This window comes from Peromyscus californicus, unplaced genomic scaffold (genome assembly GCF_007827085.1).
Source record: "Peromyscus californicus insignis strain IS unplaced genomic scaffold, ASM782708v3 Scaffold_5__1_contigs__length_169319896, whole genome shotgun sequence".
In the NCBI taxonomy this organism is placed as follows: domain Eukaryota; kingdom Metazoa; phylum Chordata; class Mammalia; order Rodentia; family Cricetidae; genus Peromyscus; species Peromyscus californicus.
This window is the reverse complement of record NW_026294573.1, coordinates 34,813,085-34,835,323: the sequence shown is the minus strand read 5'-3', so window position 1 is coordinate 34,835,323 and position 22,239 is coordinate 34,813,085. Positions and strand designations below refer to the sequence as shown.

Sequence of the window (22,239 nt, the reverse complement as noted above, 5' to 3'; positions counted from 1 at the left end):
TCGGCTCTCACTTTCTTTGGCTGGCTTGCCCTGGCCTCTCTTAGGCTCAGATTTTGACTCTGTCACATCTAGGCTTGTTGATGAGCTGCTGTCAATGAAAAGAGATGAGTTGTGTGGTTGCAAGGGCTTGGTGGAGGGTGACTCTCTAGGCTGGAGTTGGCTGGTGCTTGGGGCTACTAGCCTTGGTCCCTTGTCATGAAGGAATGGAAAGCAGAGGGTTGTTTGTGTTTTTACTTCGAACCCCTGTGTTTGTCTCTGGCACCTCTCCTGCAATGCAGGCTGGGATGACAGCTGACTTTGCCATTTGTGGCTCGCGCTCTCAGCGGGTCATCGTCTCTTATCTACAGAGAGAATGTTGACTTTCATAATGTCTGGTTCTAAATGTGTTTTCTCTCCTCTTCCCTGCTACCAGCCATTTCCTCTATCAGGCGCACACACACAGGCACACACACACAGACACACACATACACACATACACACAGAGACACACACACACACACACACATACACACACAGAGACACACACACAGAGACACACACACAGACACACACACACAGAGACACACACACACACATACACACATACACACACACACACAAACACACACACACACACACACACACACAGAGTAAAAACAGGCATTTTTTAAAAAGAGGAACACAGACTAAAGGAGGCACAGGGACATTGAGACCTTACAGGAGACTGCTGGAGGGACCAAAGAAGGCATGCAAACAAAAGGAGAGAGAAAGGAGGATGAAGAAGGAAGAAAGAACGTCGAGATGCTGAGCAGGCGCAGTGTGAAGGTGTCCAGACCGCACAGGTTGTCAGGGAGAGAGACACAGGGACAGTGAGCTGAGAGTTGTGAATGGGTATTTCTAAGACAAAATTAAGGCGGAGACCAGGGGAGAAAGAGATGTCTAGGAAAGTAGAAAGAGGGGAAAGGGGAGGAAAGAGTTCAAGGCTAGACGAAGAATACAGGAGCAGGCAGGGGACTACAGACAGGGGAGGGCTGGGCAGAGATGCAGACCTGGAGGAGGATTCAGGGGACCAGACCCTAGCAGTAGACTTGAAAGGAGAAAAGCCTTGAGAATCTGAGAGGGTGCTGGAAGAAGAGAGATGTCTAGGAGTTAGGTGAAGGAGAGAACCGTCCTACAGGCAAAGCTAGAGACAGAGAGAATCCAGGAAAGATGTTCAGAGAGACAGAAAGGCAGACAGAGTTGACTCAAGACCCAAGCAGAGAACCCTAGAGGGGCAGGAGGGAGAGATGGGAGACACAGGCCCAGCAAACGGAAGTAGCGGTCGAGGGTAGTAGACGGTGTGTGAAAGCCAGCAAGCGGGAGGCTGGGAGGACACAGGCCTGGGGATGGAGGGCAGTAGACAGACTCAGAGGGAAGAGGAGGCAGAGACAGGCAGCCACACACACTCACACAGACAGGAAAAGGGACAGAATCAAACACACATGGCCAGCCGGTCAACAGAAACTGTAGGTTGCCCTGGACTCCTACCTGGAGCTTCTGGCCAGCACAGCTGGAGATGGAGCAGCTGCCAATTCTCCAGGAGGACTGGGAACAATCCTGTCCTGAGCATATAGTCCTGCAGGAAAGAAGGTGTGGGAGGTGCCCCATCAGACTCTGGAGGCCACTCCTGAGTGCCACTTGGCCCCAGGGATCCAGACAGGACAGTTCCAGCAGCCATCTCTGGGCCAGAGGGAGAGGCGCTGGGCTCTGAGGAATCTCCCTCAGTGACACCCGGGCCACTTCTTCTTCTGGGTTCTAGGATGGTTTGAGACTCAGCTGGGACAGTGTGGTGGATACTGGGGACATTGATGCTAGGCTCAGGCAAGGCTCCAGGACCAGGGCTGACCCAGTGGCTCCTCCTCCAGGAAAAAAGAAAGCAAGAGACACTCTGGGAGATCTGGCGACACAAGAGACCATGAAATTTCTCCCTGCCAGGTGATGTACCCAGGGCTCTTTCAACCCATTAGGATAGCAGGCAAAATGTCTAGGGTCCTTGAGCTCTCTTAGTCTACAGGCATATTGTAGACTCAACAGCAAAGGTTATGGGCTCAAAAACAGGGACCATACAAAACAAACATTACTAGTATATGAGTGGTTTTTATTATCAGCAATCAGCTACAGTTCACTAAACACTCACATAGTCACATAGAAAGTAATTGCATTTAGTGTGCAACCTTGAATGCTGTGCATCTTAATCTTTATCTTATAAAGCAGGGAGTCCATGAGGGTCTTAAACCATCCAGTGGCCTCTGAGGTCTCAGCCCTTTGTGTCCTGACATTTCAGGCCACTTGGTGAACAACTTTTCCCTTCCCTTTGAGAAGCACAGGGGTGGGGTGGGGTCAGAAAATTGGGCACAGATTCAAGATGGAAACTGAAAAGAATTTTCATCTTGCAATTGAGTCAGAGTGAGATAGCAGGGAGAATCTTGGAATGCTCACCTTTGAGGTCTTTGGACAAAGGGTAGGGAAAAGCCCATACACACTTGATAGCAACAGAAATGGCAGACTCCATCCTTTCTGAGCATGAGAAACTCATTGGCTCTCAGAGGTCCAGGGGCCATCTGTGAGGTAGCCAGCATGGATTCCTCTTTCCCTGCCTGCTAAGTCCCCAAGCAGTTGGGAGACTCTAGGTCTCCTCCCTTCTCAGCAGCAGGGCCTAAATTCCACAATAAAGCTGTGGGCTTCAGCCATCTTTCTAATACACCCCTGCCTTTGTTCCTCCCCTGATGAGAAACCTTCACTGGTTCCCATGTACAGAAGACAATCTCAGCTCCTCTGTGGGTGGCCAGAGCCCTTCCTGGGCATATTCCTGTCCAGCTCTCCAGCACCACCACTTTGCATAGTTCTTTGATTGGCACTCCACTCTGGGCAGCCAGATCCACCTGTATTTGCCCCCCTCCTGTTGGTTCCTCAGCCCTGGCTGCCCTGCCATGGCATGCAGCCTGTAAAACATCTGTGCACACCTCCAAACCCAGCCCCACTGTGCCCTGGTCTGGGAAGCCTTCCCGTGCAAATAGGTGGCCGTTCCTTTCCTGTGTCTATGCTCACGCCCTGTGCAGCTCCTCCCTGTCATCAGCTCCATGCTTACCTCCCCTCCTCATGAGAGCCTTGCAGTACCACTTATCATGTTCCTCTGTGCCGTGGTGTCACTGGTCACTTGGTTGACTCTAGAAGCATTTACATGCACCAATGGTGGATCAGCATTAGAGACCAAAGATGATCAAGACTTGGCCCCCAAGCTCTGCTCATGGTGAATGTAAGGACTGGCTGGAGAATGGAGAGGGATACAGGTGCCCAGAGGGCCTGGCTAAGGGCACACATGGGCTTCTGTAATGACACAGAGAGTCCCATTGATTCTTCCCCCACAGACGAGGAAAGAGTTCATTGGAAAGGTGATGCCTGAGCTGCGTCTTGGAAAATGAACGGGAATTTGTTATGTGCAGAAGGAAGAGAAGCGCAGCAGTCTGAGTACAGGGAACAGAGTGCAAAGATCCAGAGGAAGGAAACATGGTCATGTATTCCCTGCCCATGACCATTTAAGGACAGTGTTTGTATCATTGTCACCTGTGCTGAAAGCCTCAGTCAAATGAATCATATACCTGAACATAGGGTACATTTGGAGGGCAGAAGGAAGCTGGATGTGAACAGAACACAAGTGGGATTATCCCTGGTGCAAACCATCTTGGGAAGGAAAGGGTTAGAATAGAATTTTGCTAGGTCAGGGACTCGTGGGTAAACCTCCATCCCTGAAGCTCCCTGGAGCTTTGTAGGCCCGTCTTACGGTGGTGTCTGCTGGCTCAGGTCCATAGCCTGTTCTCAACCTTACAGCTTGCTCCCCATGGCCTGTATCCTCTCAAGTCCTGTCTATGTGCCAAGAATAATTTCCTAGCCAAAGACACAGATAAACATATGGACATTTTTTTCCCTGATCATAAAATTTGGTTACAGAGAAACATCAAAAATAAAGATGGAGTGTAAAAAAGCAAAGATAGTGAATGATTTCTAAAAGTAAAGAGTTGAATACGATCTGCCATGTGAGTAACTAAACTCCATTGTTCTTCATTAAAGACAACCTGAAAAACGAAGCATGATTTCTGCTCACAAGACAGCATGGGACCCACTTCAACTCCATATCTGCAATGTCTGTTCAAGTTTCTAGCCATCCTGGCAAATGTCAACCACTGGAAGATTTGGAGAGTTCAAAGCTGGCAGAAACAAGATAAATCTAGAAAGCAGAAGGGCAAACACAAGATTTGGGAATTGGTTTTGCCTTCCAATGGGTGGCAGTGGGCAGGACAGTTTGTCTCTCTGCCGGCCTCTTTTATAAAGTGAAGGCAATTTAGCTGAGCAGAAAGGGCTATTGTGAGGAGATAGCAATGAACATGTGCCCATGTTACGACTCCACTCAGCTTGGAATGTGCCAGCTCCCCCTTGTCTACAAGAGACATAGTCTTCCAGTGGCTGTTTGAAACAGCAAAGTAGCACAGCTTATACATGATGGATGGGCAGCACATACCAGGCAGACACCCTGGACACAGGGATGATTCCCATCCTGCCTGAGGCAGAGCAGTACAGGGTTCATCATAGAACATTGGCAGTTTAAAGCCTCTGAGTCATTTATTTCTTAAAATTTCCATTTAAACACACACACACACACACACACACACACACACACACACACACACACACACACACACACACGGGACTGTGGAAAGCAAGCTGCAGATAAAGGAGGCACATACTAATGATCCCCGGCTCACACTGCTCTAGACGTGGGCCAGCCATCACTGACTGATCCTCGGCTCACACTGCTCTAGATGTGGGCCAGTCATCACCGACTGAGCTTGAAGCAGACCCTTCCCCAGTCGCATCTTGATACACTGCCTTGACTTCAGCCTTGGGGAAGAGCCTGAGTCAGAGGCTGCACCTCAGCTGGACCAGGCTTCCAGACTATCAGAACTGTGAGATCATGTCTGTCATTTTAAGCCACCACACGTTAGAGGAATTTTAAACCTAGCAATGGGAGAGTAGTTCATCACTTGATAACTCTGGCACAGTCATTTGTGTGGCGCTTGTTTATTGTTCATTCAGTCCCTTTCTGAGCCTGTATATGCCAGGCACTGTAACAGGACTTATAGGAATTCTGTGTTGAACAAGACAGACACTATAAACTTACTGACTGGACTAAGATGAACAGTGCACATTTAATTAAAAATGAAGTTCATGAACACTGTGTAGTTCTATTCACTTAGAAATAAAGCTGAAATTCTTTCTCTTACTACTACACTGCACCAGGGAGCTCATAACTTCCTTTAAAAAAATAAAATAAAATAGCTAGATGTGGTGGCACACACCTTTAATCACAGGCACTTGGAAGGTGAGGCAGGCAGATCTCTGCGAGTTTGAGGCCAGCCTGATTTACATTGTGAATTCCAGGCCAGCCAGGGTTATAGAGTAAGACTGCCACAAACAAACAAAGAAACAAACAAACAACATATACTGAATGTAAGCCAATCAAAACCAAGCAAATTTTGCTGATATTTTAACACATTTCGAAGTTTCTTTTTATTTACTAGTATTTCTTGACTCTGAGAGTTGATAATCCAATGGGAGGGAGGAATTGTAATACTAAAGGAATACTTGAGCAGCTTGCTCATCCATTTCATCCTGAAAGGGGGAGGAGTTTATAAAGTCTCACCCAGTCCTGAGGGTCTCTGGGCAGTTAAGGACCTGGCCTTTTCTTGAGTGGTGTAGCCATGGGTACCCACATTTCAGTAAATACCCCCACTTACGCGATGCAAGCAACTCTAGTTAAACTCATGGATTGAAAACAAACAAACAATAACCCCTTCCCCCAAACCACCAAAGCAGGAGTAGGAGAGGGAGGGGATGAGAGAGGATAAGGTATGTGTGAAAATTACCAGCCTTCACTATACACGTGCATGAAATTATCAGAGAATAAGATTTTGGTGTGGCCACATGTTCTTCTGAGCCTAACAGAGAAGAATTCTTTTTTTTTTAAATTCACCTATTTGTTTTACATTCTGGATGCAGCCTGCCCCCTAATCCTCCCCTTCCAGTTCCTTCTCCTCCATTCCTCCTCCCATCCCTAATCCCCTCCTCTTCTGTCTCCATCCAGAAAGTGGCAGATCTCCCAGGAGTATCAACAAAACATGGTGTATCAAGTTTGCAGTAAGACTAAGCACCTCCCCGTGTATTAAGGCTGGGCAAGGAGACCCAGGATGAGGAGTAGGGTCTCAAAAGCCAGGAAGAGTCGAAGACAGTCCCTGCTCCCACTGTTAGGAGTCCCATAAGAGGACCAAGCTACAACTGTAACATATATGCAGAGTGCCTAGGTCAGTCCCATGCAGGTTCCCTGGTTGTCAGTTCAGTCCCTGTGAGCCCCTATGAGCCCACGTTAGTTGATTATGTGAATTTTCTTGTGGTGTCTTTGACCCCTCTGGCTCCTACAATCCATTTCCCCCCTCTTCTTCAGGATTTCCCAAACTCCACCTAATGTTTGGCTGTGGGTCTGCATCCGTTTCCATCAGCTGCTGGATGAAGCTTCTCTAATGACAACTGGGCCAGGCACTAAATCTGATCACAGGAGATGGCCAGTTCAGGCTACTTATCCACTATTGCTGGGAGTCTTAGTTGGGGTCATCCTTGTAGATTGCTGGGAGATTTCCTTGAACCAGGTTTTTATCTGACCCCCAGATGCCCTCCGCCGCTTCCAGTCGTCTCTTTTAGGATTCTCCCCTCTGCCCTCCCAACATAACTGTGATTTTTTAAAGCTAAACTTTATTTATTTATTAGTGAGTGTGTGTGTGTGTGTGTGTGTGTGTGTGTGTGTGTGTGTGTGTGTGTGTGTGTAGATATGTAGATGTCTATGTCACAGCACATGTGTAGAGATCTGAGGACAACATTTATAGAGTTGGTCCCCTCTTTCTACCTTATACATGGGTTTGGAGGTGGGACCCCAGCTGTCAGGCTTGTGTGTGAAGTGCTTTTCCCTGTTGAACAATCTCATTGATCCTAGATAAACTATTTTTAAAACCTCGAATACGCTTAAGAGCTGTAAAAGAGACCAAGAGTCCGGAGGTTAAACTCCAATGGCATGAGAGGGGCCAGCTGAGGTAGATGGGTACTTTGCCTTGGAAATATTTACTAATTCTGGAAAACTTGAATATTCTCTAAAAAATATTTATGTGTATGTGTATGTGTACGTGTATGTGTGAGTGTGTACCACATGTGAATGCAGTGCCTACAGAGGTCAGAAGAAGGTGTCTGATCCCCTGGAGCTGGAGTTACAGGCTTTTGTGAGCTCCTGACATGGGTGCTAGGAACCACACTCAGGTCCCCTGGAACAGCAGCAAGTGCTCTTAACTGCTGAGCTTTCTCCCCAGCTCCTTGAATATTGCTTTTGTGTCCTTGTGTGATACAGGGGATAGAACACAAAACTATAACCACCGTATGCACAAGCACAAATGTGCACCTGAAGACACACATATGCCCACAGACACATGAACATGCATACAAGCATGCATAACACACATGCAAATAAAAATGAAATATCAAACATGATTTGTGAATGCTGCATATTTAAAGAAATAGAATGGGAGCTTGAAAATATTTTCCCCAAATAGAAACTGTAAAAGGAAAACAAGATAAAATATGTGAGAAAAAAGCAGTCTCTCTCTCTCATGAAATAAATAATGTAAAAGTTATAAAAGAACACTCTTCAGCAATAAAATAAATCGTGTATAAATGCCCAAAAACTGATCGGCAAGTGACTGTTGTAAGTTATAGAAGAATGCAGAGTGAATATTTCACCTTAAAATTCGTGAAAGAACTTGTTTAATAATTTTATGCATGTTATTGAAAAATGTTAAGTGACTATGTCCAGTCTGTAGCAATGGATGGCTCCCTTCTTTTATTTCCAGTCTGTAGCAATGGATGGCTCCCTTCTTTTTATTTCTCTTGTTTCACAAAAGTCTGAAGTAAATAACCACTTTTGTAATAAAAAAACAAACAAACAAACAAGCAACAGACTCAGAAGGTATTCTCAGTGCGTGGAACAGACAAAAACAGGCAAACAAACAAAAAGCCTACACTCAAAACGTACAAGAAACTGGGAATCCAAAGAGGCAAACAGCACTTACCACCTGTCAATCACTGTAGGTGCCTTGCCCGGGCCCCTTAGCTAACCCTTCTGAAACTTTTGAGGCATATACTGTTTCCTTCCCCGTTATGGATGAGGAAACTGGGACCTGGGGAAGTTAGGCGACTTGCCTATCGTTGCTGAGTTACTGAGGACGCAGCTGGGATTGAACCCTGAAGTCTGACTCTAGAGCCTGGGACCCTACGTAATTCTCCCAGTGATCACATGGGAAAACAGCTAGGGAAATGCAGATTAAACAGGAAGCAACACTCATACCTATAAGACATCTCTCCATCTATAAGTCAGAAACATTACATTGAAGAACACTGAGGACTGGTGGTTTTAGATGTGACTTGCTCTAACTACTTAGAAGAGTAATATGGGAATGTCTAGTCAACCTCCTTGACTCGAAAATCTGCGGAGTTTACTTCTGTTTATAATCTAGAAAGATAGGAGTATCTTGGATGGATAAATGCAGACTTGGTTAAACTGTGAAAATGGAAATAAACGTGCAATAAGAGGGAACTGGGTCAACAAGACTTGGTCTGTCTGGATGCTTGTTGATGAGCTGAGCTGGATGTCATCATGAGGTGACAGAAACATGACCTTGACTTCAGCACTTTTCAGTCATACTAATAACTGCTACCATTTATGTTTTTGACACATATAAGAATAATTCTATGCATTACTCTTGGATTCAATAGCATCCAAGCAAAAGTTTAACAGAAGGTTTAAAGATAATTTAAAGAAAATCTGTTCAAAGCCAGTTTAACCTTGTTATTGTCTAATTTTCTTTAAAATTATTTATTTTAATTTCATGTGGATGGGTGTTTTGCCTGCATGTATGTCTGCATACTGCATGTATGTCTGTGTTCCACATGCATGCAGGGCCTGCAGAGTCTAGGCGAGGGCTTCAGATCCTCTAGAACTGGAGTTACAGACAATTGTGAACCACCATGTGGGTGCTGGGAACTGAACCCAAGTCTTCTGCAAGAGCAGTCCATGTTCTTGACCACCGAGCCACCTCTCTAGCCCAGTCTGATTTTTTTTTAAAGAAAAAAAAAAGTAGATTGGACAAAGCAAGACAAAAGATTAGTGTGTCTACCTTTGTCTCTCTCATCTAGACGTCAATAGCTAAATAGATAGATAGACACAGATATACAGATATATTTTTAATTTTATTAAATATATATTTATTTTCTCAAAAGTTAGATTTAAAATATAAATTTTAAATAGACCAAAGAGCTAGAGAAAGGGTTCAAGGGCTAAGAGCACATATTGCTCTTGTAAGGACCTGAGTTTGGATCCCAGCACCCATATCAGGTGGCTTACAACCACATGCAAGTCCAAAGGAATTTGACATCTCTGGCCTCTACAGACCCCTGCACTCATATGGCATACCTACACACACACACACACACAGAGACAAATTTAAAAATAATAAAAATAAATCTCAAAACTAAACCCACCCAAGTAAAAGTAATTTTCACAAACTGAGCTCAGATTAGATCATTTTGTCGCCCCAGTTTTACAGATGGATCTAAAACCACACTAGCTTTGACTTTGTGACATCTAGTACCAAAAGCAGTGCCAAATATTAGGGGCAAAGAGTTCATCAAACAGCAGCCCAGGGCTGTGTGCCTTCATAATCTACCTCATGTCATTTTCAAATCCAAGTTCCTTCATACTGTAGAAAAGCCTGTGTTCTGTTAAACACTTGGCTGTGCTCATGCTGAACTGACATGGACTTCTAGAAGTTAGGAGAGAGCCCAGGAAAAAATAAAGCAATGTCCATGAACTCCAAGGACAGCCTTTCAAAAACAACCAGTTTTGCCTCCAGTACTTAACTGAGTCCTTGGAGGAAGCTGAAAACTTAACAAACAATGGTGGGACTTTCTGTTTAGGAGTGGCCACAACCTCTCCTGGCTGGTTGGAAACTCGTGTGGTTCAGAAACAATTTCTTTAGTATGCCAAAGGAGCTCCATCTAGTCTTCCTGTCCTGGGTCACTGGACTGTCCCTCTGTCTCCTAGCACTTTCAGAAAAGCCCCCTTTACATCCTTGTTCCGGAGGCTGTAGATGATGGGGTTGAGGAAGGCAGAGACAACATTGTAGAATAGAGCCAGCTTCTTGTCCCGCTCTGGGTCATACCAGGAGCCAGGCCTCATGTACATCATCATGGCTGGCCCATAGAACATGGTGACCACAGTGATGTGGGATGCACACGTAGAGAAGGACTTGAGCCTCCCCTGGGATGAACGGATTCTTAAGATGGAGGCAAAAATGCAGGCATAGGAAGCCAGGATGAGAGAGAGAGGGACCAGAAGTAAGATGAAGCCCAGGATGAAGTCCAACTGGTCATTGAAGGATGTGTCTGCACAGGCCAACTTCAGGACAGCAGGGACCTCACAGAAGAAGTGGTTGATCTTGTAGGGGCCACAGTAGGGCAGACGCATGGTGAAGACAGTGTAGACCAGAGCACCAGTGATGCTAATGGACCAACAGATTGTGATCATCTTGATACAAACGAGGCGGCTCATGAGTAGAGAGTAGTGAAGGGGAAAGCAGATGGCCACATACCTGTCGTAGGCCATAATGGCATAGAGAACACACTCAGCGATACCCAGGACCAGGAAGATGAACATCTGGGCTACGCAAGCACCCCAGGAGATGGTCCTCCTTGGACACACCATATTAACCAGCATCTGGGGCACAGTGGTAGTGACATAACTCATGTCTACCAAAGAGAGGATACTGAGAAAGAAGTACATAGGAGTGTGGAGGCGAGAGTCTAGGTAGATCAGAGTGACAATGAGGCCATTGCCCAGGAGGGTGATCATGTAGAGCAGAAGAAAGAAGATGAACAGGGCCACTCTGATCTGTGACTCACTGGAGAAACCAAGGAGGATAAACTCGGATACTGAGCTGTAGTTTTCCTTCCTAAGGGTCTGCATGGTGATCTGGCTGTTACAGAGAGACGAGCACTTTGCTCTTCTACCTGTGGCCTGAGGGAAGGAAGACCGAAGCAGAGCCACACACACAACAGCACACACAAGTTGCTTCCAGTGATGCAGTCAAACCTGTGCTGAGTTGGATGGAAGGAGTATCAAAGCTAGGGCTGCTGTGACACCAGGCAAGGACTTGAGAGATCTGACTGCTCACCGGATCGCCCCTGGGAGCCACCTTCATCCACGGAAGACAAGGAGCTAAGTGGCTATTTTTGCAGTAGGGAGCTCAGTTGAACCATGACCACTGCCAATTCAGTCTACCAGGGATGCACACTTGTCCCAGTGGGTAGGCAGATCCTTCTGCTAGCAGAAGGTTAAAATTATGTCTGACTGTCTGGGTCAGCAGGCTATGGGTGCCTGGGGTACTACCAAGCCAAAGCTCTGCAGTAGCCACTGAGGTCACAGCAGAACTGAAGCTGTGGAGGAGACAAGTGGAGATCTTAAAAAGCTGATAAAAACAGACAGGTTAACAAATGAAAGTTTGCTACTGGCTTTAAGTTATAGCCAAATCCAGGTAAAATATATTAATTTAGAAACTCATATATTTATTGACTAGGTTATAGATGATCCTATCAATAGATTAAAAATATTAGGCAAATTAACTCAAGACAAAATCACTACAATTGTGTTTGATGATGTAAATGTTTTATAGCATATTAGAAATATACTTGGGGCTGGGTATGTAGTTCAGTTGGGGAGTGCTTCTCTAACATGCACTAGGCGCAATAGCACCCATAAACCTGGCATGGTGGCACATACCTGTAATCCCAGAATCAGGAGATGGAGACAGAAGCACCAGAAGTTCAAGGTCATCCTCAGCTACATAGTGAATTGAAGGCTAGCCTGGGCTGCATGAGAGCCTGTCTCAAAAAATAAAATAAATAAAATAAATGCTTTTAACTGAAGCCATTATATTACGATCTTGGTATGACAACATTGTATTTGCCTAATAAATATTATGGCTTAAAATGGAAAAGACAAGACATATTTGACTAGCACAGGACAGGGACCTCACAGCCTGTGCATCTGAGGCAGTGATCCTGGGTTCTGTCTTGCTGCTCCCAGCTTCCCTGAGGCCCATCCAGGCTTTGTTTCCTAACTTGGATATGTGAGGTTTTCTGTTGCCTTCCCATGACCAAGCATTTAATCAGATTCTCCTGAGTGGCCCAGTGGTAGTCACTTACCCAGCAATGTGACCTTGGGCCAATCCCTCCGTTGGTCTCAGTCTCCACAACTGGTAATCGGAGATGAAGCATTTGCAGCACAGATTTATAGCGAGTTGCATGCGGGATATGGTGTTGAGACATTTTGTAGAATATAAAGTGAGACAAATAAAAGGAGTTAGTATAAGAGAAACACGCTCAGAAATCAGAAGTGAGGTGGCTACTCCTGGCTTTGCCCCCCTGTGCTGTGTGATCTTGGGTGACTCCACACCCATCTCTGAGCTTCACAGAACCACTATTGAAACTGAAGGTATTAAATATGATGCTTCCTTCAGCTTGGTTGTCTTTGATATCAAGCTAGAGACCTGGAAACATACCAGTGCCCTGAGCACCAGGGAAGGGCTGAGATGGGCAGGGTTGTGTGGGCAGGGATTTGTTCTAGGAGTTTGAGAAGTGAGCCCAGAGCACTGGTGGGTACCTAGCATGTGGACTTAGGGTCAACACACTTGAATCTGGTAGCCTCTGGGAAGGCAGCCATGCTAGCCACTGTACCAGCAAGACTTCTGCAGACCTGACAGCCTCTTTATCACCTTCTGACTCACCGAGCTACTCAGATCCTTTGCTTTTCATCTATTAAATGGTATTATCTCTTCCATAGTGGAAACTCCATGACATATATCGGATTTACAGAAGGTCATCAATAAATCATGACAGCTTAGATAACATGATGTTGGGTAGATGGAGGAGCAGGGAGAGGAGCTACAGAGGCATGCCTGCATATCTAAGTCTTGGAAGGGCAGATCTGCATACACAATGGTGAGGACTGGTGGACACGGGATGATGGTGGAGGTGGAGCAGACAGGCGTAGATGACTAAACATGCAAAAGAAGATACGTGAGACACGTGTTCTGAGCTTCAAGGAGTGTGAGGAGTTGGATAAAGGAGAAAAATGTCCCAGGTAGGGAAAGTGTGTGAAGGTAAGAGGTGGCCTAGCCTAGCTCAAAGCCTTGGGCCGTGAGAGGGGAGACTTTCAGGAAACAAGAATTGGTTTAATCAGAGCAAATGACCACCTTGACATCCACAGTAGGGCAGGGAATGTGAAGATGCCTGAATCCCCTTTCCAGCTGAGCCACACTCCAGACCTGAACCATCTCAGACACCTCCCACTGGCCTCTTCCACACCCCAGCAGATGCACTGTCACTTAGCATACCCTTTCTTGTGTCTCTCTGATGGAGCTCAGGACCTTGTTCAGTGGCTCTGAGTGGTTCTTAAGTTGGTACGACTCTCCAGCAGTCCAGGGAGACCCCTGAGTCAGGATGTTAACAAGATGACCAGCACTGGGATCCTGTCTGGACAGCTAGAGATTTGGGACTTTTGATAGCTGGCTGTCTTAGTTCTTTTTCTCTTCACCCTTTCCCACGGTGCCTCTGCTGGCACTTTCCCTGGTTCTTTGTGTTTCCCCAGATCTTGTGCCCTGCATAGTCTCCTTGGGGTCTCCTGAACCTTACCTGACTGGTCCAGCCTTCTTTATTTCATGTGTGTACTGTCTTTCCAACCAGGCTGTGGGGTGACACTATGTACTATGTCTCTTTTAGATTGTTCCACAGCATCTAGCAAAAATGAGGCACCTGTTAAGGGCTTGGAGAGATCGTGGGTTCAAGACTGAGTCCACTTAGGGAAAGATATGTAGGAGTTAGTCCTCTCCCGGGCAATGGTAGTGAATCAGACAGACCTATCTCGGCATTAGGATTCTCTTAGTTAACTGAGTTCTGCTCTGCCTTCTACAAAGTGCCAGGACTGGGACTAACCCCTGAGTCTTGAACAGCATAAGTGGCTTAACCACTGTGCTTTCCTGCCTCTTGCAAAGGTGATGAACGGGCAATAACCTCAAGCCCTCTTGCCAGGAAAGCACCCTGCTCACATTCGCTCTCCACCCCCCACCTGCCAGTGTCCCCTGATCCTTCCCAGGCTCTGAGTTTCTGGTAGAGAGGAAAGGATCTTCGCCCAGCACTGCCTCCCTCGCAACCCCCCGCCCTTGCCTTCAGTCACCTTCAGTGACCAGCCTGCTCTGTCTGAGCAGCTTCCTTCGTCCCTGTGACAGCAGCTGCCTCTTCTCTCTGGGTTCTGTGGGTCACAAGAGGAAGCCGTCCATCCTGCTCTGCTCGCACTGACGCTCTACAGGAGAGGTCCACTGTTCTCCTAAGTGTGCAGGGCAGGGCTCCAGTGGGCAGACCCAGGGGTGCTCTTTTGTCAGATGAGATTGGAGAGTGAAGTTCCAGCCCCTGAGAAGCCCTGGGGATTACTTGCCCATGCCAGCAAACACAGCACAGGGCCTCTGGGTTGGATGAAAGATGCAGCCAGGAAGTCTAATGCCCCTAAGACATTTCAGGCTTGGCTCCTGGAACTGGAGAGCTGGGCATCCTTTGGAAGTTTCCATCAGGGACTGAAATTTCTTCCCTTTGAGACTTCAGAATGTCTGCAAGGATGGCCATGGGAACCAAGTGTTCAAAAGGCTGGACAGATAGACATCCCTCCTCTGACCCAGTTTGAAGACTCCCGAATGCCCCCTTGAGTCCTACTGTAATTTCAAGAGAGAATAGCAGTTGGCTGGCCTCATTAACTGTTGCAGAATAATGATTGCCACAATAATGATTGCCTTGTGGATGAGGGGCATGGGCCAACAGTGAGCTGCAGTACCATCTAACTGGCTGGTCTTGGCTAATTATCTGGTAAGGATTCCTAAGACTCAGTGAAAATCATAAGCTATGAACCGAGATGAGATTAACACCCTGAACATAGTGTGTTTAGGAAATGGAGAAAACTCTCCTCTCCCCTCCCTTTCCTCCTCCTTCTCCCTTCTCTCTTATTTTCCCTCCCCGTTCTGACCTCTCCTCCCCTCCTCTCCTTTCCCCTCCTCTTCATCCTCTTTTTCCGTTTCCTCTTCCCTTTTCCTCCTCCTGCTCCCCACCCGTCTGAGGTCACCCAGAGGCTGGAGCCTCGAATCACACCTCTCTGAAGCCCACTTCCATCTATTCTGGCACACTTGTTTGTCTCCCAACATAGTTTCTCTTTGTCTACTGCTTAGTCATGGTGGACTAACTTCTACTTATACACTATGATCCCATTTGTGAAAATTCTGCTAAGAGTTTCTCAGTGTGTTTACAAGGGATATGAACCTGTAACTCTCTTTATCTATAATGTAGCTTCTTGGTTTTGTATTAGACCAGTGCTAGGCTGACAGACTGAATTGAGAACTATGTGTTCTTAAGTTTTCTAGGAGAGCTTATGCATACTTTGCAGTGTTTATTTCTTTCTTATTTGATTTGTGGAGTTCACGAGCTAACCATACAGGTCTAGAGTTCAGGCTGTGGAAGTGTTTTAACTATGCATTCAAATTTTAAAAATTTATGCTGGGTGTGGTGGCACAGGCCATTAGTTCCAGGACTCAAGAGGTAGAGGCAGGTGGATCTCTGTGAGCTGGAGGTCAACAGGGTCTGCACGGTGAGTTCCAGGCCAGCCAGGGATGCATAGAGGGACTGTCTCAAAACAAAGAAAGAACAAAACAGAAAGTATTTGTGACTACTCAGGTGATCTAATGTTTCCAAATAAACTTCAGTACTGAGTGTCTTTCAGCGAGTCTGTCCACTTTACCTAAGCCTTAATTTATGAGATTAAGGTTGCTCTTAACATTCTCCTGTTTGTATCTGTAGACTCTACAGTGGTGTCACCCTTCATATTCCTGAGACTGGGAGTTAGCATCTTCTACCTTTATTCCTTATCTGTCCAGCTAGGGGGTTGTCAATATTATCTGTCTCCTCAAAATAAAAACACCAGGTGCTGGAGAGATGGCTCAGTGGTTCAGAGCACCAGCTGCTCTTCCAGAGGACCCAGGTTTGATTCCCAGCACCCACATAGCAGCTCATAGCTGTCTATAACTCCGGTTCCAGGAGATCTGATACCCTCTCCTGGCCTCTGTGGGCACTAGGAATGCAAATGGTGTACAGACATACATACATGCTGGCAAAAGACCCATAGACATAAAATAAATTTTCAAAACAATGAAAAATCAACATCAGCTTTTACTATCATTGCTTGTTCCTGCTCCATCTCAGTGATTTTCTTAGCTTTAATGTTTTTTCCTTTTCTTTGTATTTAACTTATTCATCTTTATCTAGTTCTTCAGGCAAGAGCAGGAGTAATTAACAGGAGACCTTTTTTCTTTTCTAATTTAAGTATTTTAGTGCTATGAATCTTTTTAACTAAAGACTGCTTTTCATCAGAGCACTCAATTTTTTATATATTTTCATTTTCACTTGTTACAAACGCTAATTTTCCTGATTCATAGTGCTTTATTTTTTTTTCAGTTATGTGGTTTTGGCTTTCAGATAATTGGAGCAAAGTATGTATCTTAGTTACCGTCAAGGTATATGTCTGAGTTACTGTTCTATTACTGTGAGGAGACACCATGACCAAAAATTTATAGAAGAAAACATCTGATTGGAGGCTTTCTTACAGTTTCAGTGGATGAGTCCATGACCATCATGGTGGGAAGCAGACAGGCATACACTGGAGAGGCTTAATTCATTATCATCATGGCGGGGAGCGTGAAGAATGCAGGTAGAAAACAGAATAAGACCCTGGGCTTGGCATGGACTTTTGAAACTTCCAAGTTCACCTCCAGTGTGGTGGCTATTCTTGGTTGTCAATTTGACTACATCTGGAGTTACCTAAAACCCAAGTGTCTGGGTATACCAGTGAAGGATGTTTTCTTAGTTAAATTACTTGAAGTGGGAAGACCTGCTTTTAATCTGGATCTTTTGAGATGGGAAGATCCACCTTTAATTTGGGCCACACCTTCTGCTGGCAGCCTATGTAAAGGACATGGAAGAAGAAAATTCTTTCTGTTTGCCTGCTTGCTCTTCCTCTGCCTAGCAAGTCCATTCCTTTACTGACATTAAACCCTACATTTTCAGGATTCTGGCATGTACTGAAGACTGCCTGAGACACCCATTCTCCTGGATTGAACAGCTATAGGATTCTTGGACCTTCTATTGGTAGACAGTCGTTGTTGGTCTGGCAGGACCATAGACTGTAAACTACTTTAATAAATCCCCTTTCCGTGTGTGTGTGTGTGTGTGTGTGTGTGTGTGTGTGTGTGTGTGTGTGTGTGTATTCCTGTAGAGAACCCTGACTAATAGACCCAGTGACATACCATCTCCAACAAGGCCATACCTGCTCCCTCAAGGCCACACCTCCTAATCTTTCCCAAACAGTTCCACCAACTGAGGACCAGGCATTTAAATGCATGATCCCATGGGGCTTATTCTTGTTCAAACCAACACATCATGTTTATGCCAATGTCTTTCAGCTTTTGAATGTCTTCAAAATTTACTATTTGCTTCAGTTTTGAACTATATTCCATAGAAATATAAGACTCTAGTGTGAAAGCTTTGAGAAGAGAAGTCTACTTATTTAATAAAGCTCTTGCCTTACAATTAGGAGTTCAATCCATAGATCCCATGTAAAAATGGTGGATGTGATGGCCCATGCTTATAATCCTAGTACTGGAGAGGTGGAGAACAGAATATCCCTTGCTAGCCATCCAGCCTAGCCTAAATGGTGGGTTCCTGGCCAGTGAGAGGCCCCGTCTCAAAGGAAGCAGATAGTGTTCCTAAGGGTGACGCCTGAAGTTGTCTGTCCTCCACATGTGTTCACACACACACATATGTACACACACAGCCTCATATCCATGCACTTCCATTTTAAAAGATTCTTGTTCAACATTGTTTCTTCCCCCCATACTGTTCAGAACCTTAGAAACACTGCATAATGGTCTTCTGTTATGGAGGAAAAACCACTTGTCACTTGCCTTTTGTCTTCTGAAAGTAATCAATCTCTCTCCTTCTCTCTCTCTCTCCCCCTCTCAGTTATTTTAAGAAGATCACAGGCTTTAAGCAGTTTGCCTGTGGTAGATCTTTTCATGCTTTTCTCCATGTGTATTTTTTCTTTCTTATGTTTTTATTAATTCTTTGAGAATTTCATACATTGTATTTTGATCTTAATAATCCCTCCTCCATCTCCTCCCAGACCTATCCCCCCATTTCCTACTCACCAAACTTTGTGTCATTTTTTAAAAGCCCACTGAGTCCCATTACTGCTGCCTATGTTCTCTTAGGTGTGTGGCCATCCACTGGAGCACGTTACACACAAATATAACCAAAGAAATGAAAGACTTATACAATGAAAACTCTAAGACACTGAAGAAAGAAATTGAAGAAGACACCAGAAGATGAAAATACCTCCCATGTTTATGGAGAGGTAGGATTAGAACTATGAAAATGGCCATCTTACCAAAAGCAGATTACAAGTTTAATAATAGCTCCATCAAAATTCCAATGTAATTGCATAATCTTAAACTTTATATGGAAACACAAAAAAACAGGATAGCCAAAACAATCATGTGAATTTCCCATTGAGTTTTATTGGGATCCATGAGGCTATAATTTCAATCATATTTTTGGGTATCATTTTCTCAAGTACTTTTTCTCTTTGAAGACATATTAGACCCATGTTAAGCCACTTAACATTGTTCCACAGTTTACTGGTGCTCTACTCATTGTTAAGGTTTTTCATTTTTTTAGTCACCAGGCCACCAAGCCTATCTATCTATCTATCTATCTATCTATCTATCTATCTATCTATCTATCTATCATCTATCTATCTATCTATCATCTATCTTTCTACCTACCTACTTATCTACTGTTTTCAATGCATCCCGACTACAGTTTCCCCTCCCACCACTCCTCCCAGTCACCCCCTCATTCCTTCTCCCCCAGATCCACTCCTCCTCCATTTTCCTTCAGAAAAGAGCAGGCCTCTCAGGGATATCCACCAAACATAGCATAATTTTTTTTCTCCTGTGATGTCATCTATCCTTCATCTTAGTGAATTTTCCATCTAACACTCTGTAGTTTTCACCTCCAAACATGTAGGTCTTGGATGCTGTGGTAGTTTGAATGAGAATGGCCTCCATAGGCTTATATGTTTGAATGCTTGGTCCCCAGTTGGTGGAACTGTTTGGGAAGGATTAGGAGGTGTGTCCTTATTGGAGGAGGTGTGTCACTAGGGTTGGGCTTTGAGGTTTCAAAAGGTTCAAGCCATTACCAATGTTCTCTCTCTGCTTCCTGTGTGTGGATCAAGATGTGAGCTTTCAGCTGTCCCTGCAATCTTGTCTTTGCTCTATCATCATGGACTCCAGCCCTCTGAAACCATAAGCCAATTAAACACTTTCTTTCCTAAGTTGCCTTGATTATGATTTTTTTTTTTTTGGTTTTTCGAGACAGGGTTTCTCTGTGTAGCTTTGTGCCTTTCCTGGGACTCACTTGTTAGCCCAGGCTGGCCTCGAACTCACAGAGATCCGCCTGGCTCTGCCTCCCGAGTGCTGGGACTAAAGGCGTGCGCCACCACCGCCCGGCGATTATGATGTTTTATCATAGCTATAGAAACCCCAACTGACACAGATGCTGCTCACACTTACCTCTAATGTTCTCAGTCTTTCCTGCTGCTTCTTAAACATGCAGGGTGTGGACGCAATTTCTCTGTGCTGTCTCTATACATTCACCCCATCATCTGTCTACTTTTTCAGTCATTCCAGATGAGTGATTATTCTCATTATAGACTGTATCAACTTTCTCTGTTCTGGGTAATTTTGTACTGGATGTCAGACATTTGAATTTTATTACATTAATTCAGTTGTGTAAGTGTCTTAGTTAGGGTTTCCATTTCTGTGAAGAGTCACCAGGACCATGGCAACTCTTATAAAGGAAAACATTTAATTGAGGTGGCAGCTTATAGGTCAGAGGTTTAATCCATTATCATCATGGTGGGACATGAAGGTGTGCAGGCAGACATGGTGCTGGAGAAGAAGCTGAGAGTTCTACATTTTGATCCACAGGCAGCAGAAGGAGACTATGTGCCACACTGGGTGTAGCTTGAGCACATGAGACCTCAAAGCCCGCCCCCACAGTGATACACTTCCTTCAGCAAGGCCCCACCTCCTAATAGTGCCACTTTCTATGGGTCAAACATTTAAACACATGAGTTTATGGGGGCCATTCCTATTTACACCACCACGCCTCCAATGTCTCTCATTATTAGTTAGGAATCTGTGGTCATCAATACTACTGCAAAAGAAGCTTCCTTGCCCATTGTAGCTGGTGGCAGCTCGGATCATGGATTTCCACGTGGCTTTTGGTGGCAGCATGAATCACAGACCTCAACGTGGCCTCATCATGGCTTTCAGCAGCAACATGGACCATGGAAATCTTTTGAAGAGACTTAATCCAGAAAGTGAACCATTCTTTCTCTCCAATATCTTGTCGTTGCTCAGAGTCTGGGTGATCATGGGGTTGGGCAGCATGCCCGGGACAGGACATGTCAGGGCTCCAGGTTGCTGCACACCACCCTGCCCTTGGCATTGGCTGCCCTGCTGGTATCCTGGGCATGGCCATTGTGCTTGCAGCCCACCACAGCACTGTGGCCCTGTGTTCTCCTCCCCACTGCAAGGAGAGCAGCAGCAGCTGTGGCTCCATGCCTCGGGCCCAGGCATGTGGGCCCAGTGGTGGCACCAGCCTAGTTAGTGGGTGGCACTCCCACCATGGTATCTCCAGTTCTGCTTCCCTCAGCTGAATGCACCACTCCATTCTGCCATTTTTTTTCCCAATTCCATGAAACCACTTTTAAAAGCTTCTTCCCATAAGGCCACGGGTGCTGGCAGCTGCTATCATCTTCCTATTCCACATCTATTTCTGGATTTTTAATAAATAAATAATAAATAAATTTTTAATCTTTTTTTACTTCTGAAATGAAATTAATTAATCACTTGATCCTCTGGAGTATTTTTCCTTTGACTCTCTGGAGTTTTGTGTTTGACTTCTGTTAGGGGAGGACCAGAGCCGCAGTGAGTCTGGCTGGGGCACCAGGATCTATAGCTGGTCAGTGTGGCCTCTGAGAAGTTTCCCCCAGTCTTTCCTGTGATCACAGTCTAACCCTGTGATCCCTTGTTTGCTCTGTCTTTGGGCAGTCTTTTTACCTGCATACGCTGACTGACAGTCTGTGAGCACAAGGAGTGAGACCCTCTGCAGATCTCTACAGCTTTCTTGGTGAAATCTCCTCCTCTCTGAATTTCAGGTGCCTTGGCCTCCCAGTGTACTGCCCCCAACCCAGGAGACCCCAAGCTTCCTCTTCTCTCAATCCCCGTGACACAAATGTGCATGCAGCAACCTGGAAAAACTGCTCAACTCACTGATTTTCCATTGGCCATAGATGTTTTTGTTGTTGTTAGGTAAAATTCTCTATTATTTTTTAGTGTTTTTAATTTAAATAGGATTACATCAATTTCTGCTTGTGATCTGACAAGAACATGATCTCACATGTTTTCTTTAGGGCTTTGATTATCATGAGTAGGTGGAAGGTGATTCAGCTGTGTGGTGATATATTGTATACCCTAATAAACTTGCCTGAGATCAGAGGACAGAACCAGCCACTAGATTAGACATAGAGATCAGGCAGTGGTGGCACACACCTTTAATCCTAGCACTCATGAGGCAGAGATCCATTTGGATCTCTGAGTTCAAGACCACACTGGGAACAGAGCCAGGCAGTGGTGGCACACACCTTTAATCACAGTACTGGGAAACACACAAGCCTTTAATCCCAGGAAGTGACATGGCTGGGCGGAGAAAGGTATATAAGATGATATAAGATGTGAGGAAACAGGAACTAAAGCAGTTCAGCTGAGATCCTTTTGGGTGAAGACTCAGAGGATTTCAGTCAGAGGATTTGTGGAGTTGGTGAGGTGAGGTTGGCTGGGGCTTGCTCTGCTTCTCTGA

The 22,239-nt window shown here is 45.3% G+C and overlaps 1 protein-coding gene across 1 annotated transcript; it reads right to left on the bottom strand.

Annotated features, from left to right (window-relative positions):
- Positions 1-9,526: 9,526 nt before the first annotated feature.
- LOC128097671 (olfactory receptor 2A12-like) lies at positions 9,527-22,239 on the bottom strand. Its single transcript, XM_052718329.1, has one exon. It carries the CDS (start codon positions 11,129-11,131, stop codon positions 10,184-10,186), a length of 948 nt encoding a protein of 315 aa, XP_052574289.1. The 5' UTR covers positions 11,132-22,239; the 3' UTR covers positions 9,527-10,183.

Coding starts and splice junctions, on each gene's coding strand:
- LOC128097671 (XM_052718329.1), bottom strand. CDS start 11,131: ATGCAGACCCTTAGGAAGGAAAACTACAGCTCAGTATCCGAGTTTATC.